The 4,683-nt window shown below is 44.3% G+C and overlaps 1 protein-coding gene across 2 annotated transcripts in view; it reads right to left on the bottom strand.

Annotated features, from left to right (window-relative positions):
* Positions 1–1,421: 1,421 nt before the first annotated feature.
* The window catches only part of Pla2g12b (phospholipase A2 group XIIB), a 19,191-nt gene continuing 15,929 nt past the window's right edge, over positions 1,422–4,683 (bottom strand). The window contains exon 4 of one of the 2 annotated variants that reach the window (XM_021174471.2): positions 1,422–1,955. In XM_021174471.2, the coding sequence (XP_021030130.1) occupies positions 1,837–1,955 (119 nt within the window). In that variant the 3' untranslated portion in view covers positions 1,422–1,836. Of the gene's footprint in view, positions 1,959–4,683 lie in introns of both variants that reach the window. The other variant, XM_021174470.2, reaches the window with a different exon arrangement.

The raw sequence follows: 4,683 nt of genomic DNA, 5'->3' as shown, positions 1-4,683 counted from the left end.
ACAATAGGTTGAACGTCACATAGTACTTTTTAGTGTTTTCATATTGCCTGGGGTGAAATGTTTTCACCTAAAAATAATTCATAAGGTGCTTAAGCGCACTGGCTGCTCTTGTGGAGGACCCGGGTTCGATTCCCAGCACCCCGTTGTGGTGACTCACAACTGTCTGTAACTCTGTCCAGGGATCCAATGGCCATTTCTGAACTCCCCAGGCATGGGATATGCATATGCTGCATAAACACACATGCAGGCAAACCACTCATACACCTAAGTAAAATAAATTAATTTTTCAAATTATCAGAATGCACGTAAATAATTCAATGGCTATACTATAAGCAAAACTAAATTTTGGCCCCATATACCCGGAATATCAGTATTCTGCGCCCTGGGTTAGACAAGACAATAGGAAAAGGTATACAATTACATCATACTCTTACTTTGCAGGTGCTCAATAAATTTTATTGAAATAAATACCATAAAGTATAAAGAAAAATGTTATCTGCAGTGGAATTCAGCTCCTTGATACTCCAATTAACTCCTAGTCAGGCGACTTCTAAAATGGCGGCAACAAACAGTTCAGGTTTGGGGGGTTCTTTTGGGGGAGGTCTCTTTAATTGCCATGAGGAATGATGGACAATTCTGGTTCAACTTAATGAAATTAGGAAGGGAATAGAAGGAGTGGGAATTTTTGGTCAGAAATCAACAATGTTTCTCTATAAATAGTCAAAGGTAACTGTTTTAAACATTGGGGCCTTTCAGTCTTCATCATAACCTCTCTCTTTCTCTCTGTCTCTCTCTCTGTCTCTCTCTCTCTGTCTCTCCCTGTGTGTCTCTGTCTCTGTCTCTCTCTCTGACATGACAGGGTGAGAGCAGCTTTAAACAAATAGATACAAATATAAAAGTGAGTGGGCTGTGTTCAGAAAGGCTATACAAAGCAGCAGGCCTTGAACTGAATCCAAGTAACAGGCTGGTGTTACTTTGTTGGCTAATTATAGTCTACATTGGTGGCCTGCTAGGGGCGACAGAACATCTGCAGAGTATCAGAAGTGGCCTGGGCACCGCCCACAGAGTCTTGACTGGCCTTGTTTAATGGATCCACAGGTATTCCTAATGCTGAGAGCCACAATTGAGGGGATGGCCTGTCACTCCCTGTCACTCCCAAGCATACCTCCTACCCCTAACCCAACGCATCTCAGATCTGCAAGTGACTCTCACAGAGCTTGAAGTCTGAGCGGACCCATGGGGACAGGCCGCTGGAGGGAGAAATGGAAGCTCAGGCGCCCCAATTCCATCTGACCTTCATCAACTAGCCTCTGCTCCCCAGTGAGGAATCTCATGGGCAGAACTTACTTACCGGCCCGGATTCTGCTCTCATTAAGTGAGATAGAACTATAGATGAGAATGGAATTCATTCATCTCTCTTAGAGTTTTCTAAAAAGTGTGCTTTATTAAATGTGAGGTGTCAACTGGCAGCTGAAACATGGGCCAGAGAAAAGTCATTATGTCCCAAATGTTTGGGCTCCCCCAGATTTCGCTTATGACTGTCATGACCAGATCTAGGAATAGCGGGATCTACTTGTAGCGGTCCTTCCGCTAAGAACTGAATTTCCAGGCACATGGTTCTCGATTTCCAGGCACATGGTTCTCGGCTGGGGAGAGCAAACAGTCTTCAGACTCTGCGTGTCTTTTTCTTAACTTTCCTCAAAGGACAAGGCCTGCTGCTTCCCTTTCCCAGCTCGTGGTTTCCGAAGGGTTTGAAGAAAGGGCGGCTCTCTTGTCACACAGCCGTCTCTGAAACCGCCCCGATGTGCCTCAAAGCCTGGAAGAGCCACCTCCTCTTCACAATTCTTCTTTCTCCTCCTCTGCACAGACGCAGGCTGCCCGCTGACTGTTCATAAAGGGTCGGCAGCCCAAGGTCCACACGGTGTTGAACACGGTATCAGCCAGAGAATCACAGGCTGCTTGAGAAAGATGAATAGAAACGTAAAGACCCAGCACAGACCACCCCAGGAGCGGGTGAGGCAGGGTATTTCCAGGGTGATGAGCAGAGGGGTGGCAGAGACAGGGAGCATAGAGTTAAAAGAACAGCATACCTTCAAGTGAGGCACTTTCAGAGAAGCTCCACCCCCTAGTCCAATAAAGCAGATACGCTTGCTGGCACCTCACTTTTGTGGCACCTCCAGGAGAAAGTCATTAGAAATCCCACACTATCGTGATTTCAGAATACTCGTTTAGACTATACTGCCATGTTTCCCTGATCAACCATGGGGTGCACAGTTATTTATTGATGGAAGGGAGATGTGCATGAGAGATAAGCAGGGCACCAGAGATTAAACAGACAAAACACATCATCCCAACTCAAGGACCTCCTAGTTTGGACCAAGAGATGAAGCGAACAAATGGGACAATAGCTAACTATACTACACCATGGTGACAGGAACCACAAGGTGGCTGGGAACTCATGGAAAGGTTCCTGTCCCTTGGGTGAAGGGGCTCTGAGGGAAGATGAGGCAGGGAAAGACTTTGGCTCACTTGTATAACAGATACCATGGACACGCCAGAACGTCTAAACAACCTGCAGGAAATAGAAGTTCTCCACTGAACTGACTCAATGAAATGGAAAATGAAAACAGATGACTAGTCACTAAAAAGTGCATCTCCCAAAGAGATCCATTGCCGTGTGGTTTCAAGAAATATTTACCATTCATGGCAATCCCTTCTAAATGCTTCCAAAACCTAGGACTATATCTACCCCGTTGTATGTGGTCAGCAGTATTCTGATAATAAAATCAAACAGACAGAAAACCACTGATAGATATCTCTCATGACTAAATGCAACATCTTCAGCAGACACTAGTCAATTAGACTCCTACCCATGACCAAGTAGGGCTTATCCTAAGGATTCAAGCTGGTTTAACACACTGAGCTCAGTATAGCATATCCCCTACCAATAAAATAAAAGTCACACGCCACATACAGCAGACATTTCCGTGATAGAAACACTCAACAACACAGGAGGAGGACTTCTACACCTGACACGGAGCACCTAGGAAGACTCAGGGCCAGGACTCATGCTCAGAGCTAAGCTGACACCTTTTCCCTACAGAACAGGAAGAAGATATACAAGGATATATAGTCACAACACTTCCATTGCATGGGTATTTAAGGTTCTAGCCAGGAAAGTCAAGCAAAATGAAGGCATTCAGATCCCAGTGGAAAGGACGTGCTGATGGCATCGTGTGAAAGACTAAGCTATGCACTGAAAACTAATACATGAGTTCAGCCAGATGGAAGAATAAACCAATAGGCAGAAATCAATCATCTCTCTGCACAGTATCAATAAGTCACCTGCCAAGCCAATTAAAATGGTAGGAGGAAGGGATCAATGGGTGACAGCACTTGCTGCACCAGCTTGATGCATCCTGAGTTTGATCCCAGGAGCCCATATACAAAAGCTGGAGTTAGGGGCTGGAGAGATGGCTCAGCTGCTTCAAGGCTAGGCTCACAATCAGAAGTATACAAAAGCTGGAGCCGGGAGTGGTGGCTCACACCTTTGACCCCAGCGCTGGAGCCAAAGCCAGGAGGATCCCTGAGTCTGAGGCCAGCCTAGAATACGTAGTGAGTCCCAGACTAGCCAAGGCTATTCAGTGAGATGCTGTCTCTAGTAAACAAGAGCAAAAGCAGAAGCTGGACTCAGTGGCTTAGAGGTGTTATCTCAGCATCTCTATAAGAAGATGAGAGGCGGGGCCAGGAGGATCGCTGGGGAGATCAACACTAGAGAGTTGTCCCTTGACCTCCACATAAACACACTTGCAAAAAATGAAGCAAAATTTAAAAAAGAAAATGAAGAACATAGTTCCATTTACTATAATATTACAAAGGAAAAAAACTAAAACAAACAAACAACAAACCAAAACCCTGCAAGGCCTATGCTACAACAATGATAGCACATGGGATCCGGGAGCGGGGATGAATAGAGATACAAACAAAAAGAAAGACATTCGTGTGCTTGGACTGGGAAACATAATTTTGCTAGAATTTATCCACAGATTCATCCACAGCTCTGAGAACGACAGCTGTCATTTAATGCAGAAATTAAGAAGCCGATCTTAAAATTCCATAGAAATGGCAGGAATCTGGAGTGTCCAGAGAGATCTTCACAAAGAACAAGACTCCAGGGCACATCTCAGCTTGCAGATCCACTGCAGTGCTCTGGTGGTGGGGACACCACAAAGTCTTAGAAGGAAAGATGAGTACGTACTTTAGGGTTTGGGCTGGTGAAGCCTTTACTACACATAACAGCAAAAAATACCATTGATGAAAAAAAGCAGATTTCACTTCATCAAAATTTAAGCTTTCTGGGTCTCAAAAAAAAATAAATAAATAACACTCAGTAGAAGCTGCTGTGGGTCCACCAGTAACCCAGACCAGAGTCTGAGGCAGGAGGATCTGGAAGTTTGTCATCATTCTGGGCTACACAGAGACCCTATCTCAAAGAGTAAGGGTGTGTGTGTGTGTGTGTGTGTGTGTGTGTGTGTGTATACTTGTAAATCATAAGTCTGATGAGGGATTAGAAAGGTTCTCCTGACTCAATGACTAAAATAAAAATTTAAAAAGGGACAATAAACCTGGATAAATACTTTATATGTCCTACATATATATATATGTATATATATATATATATAT

The sequence above is a fragment of the Mus caroli genome, chromosome 10 (assembly GCF_900094665.2).
Source record: "Mus caroli chromosome 10, CAROLI_EIJ_v1.1, whole genome shotgun sequence".
Taxonomy (NCBI): Eukaryota; Metazoa; Chordata; class Mammalia; order Rodentia; family Muridae; genus Mus; species Mus caroli.
The sequence above is the reverse complement of the archived record's forward strand: the minus strand, read 5'-3'. Positions and strand labels throughout refer to the sequence as shown.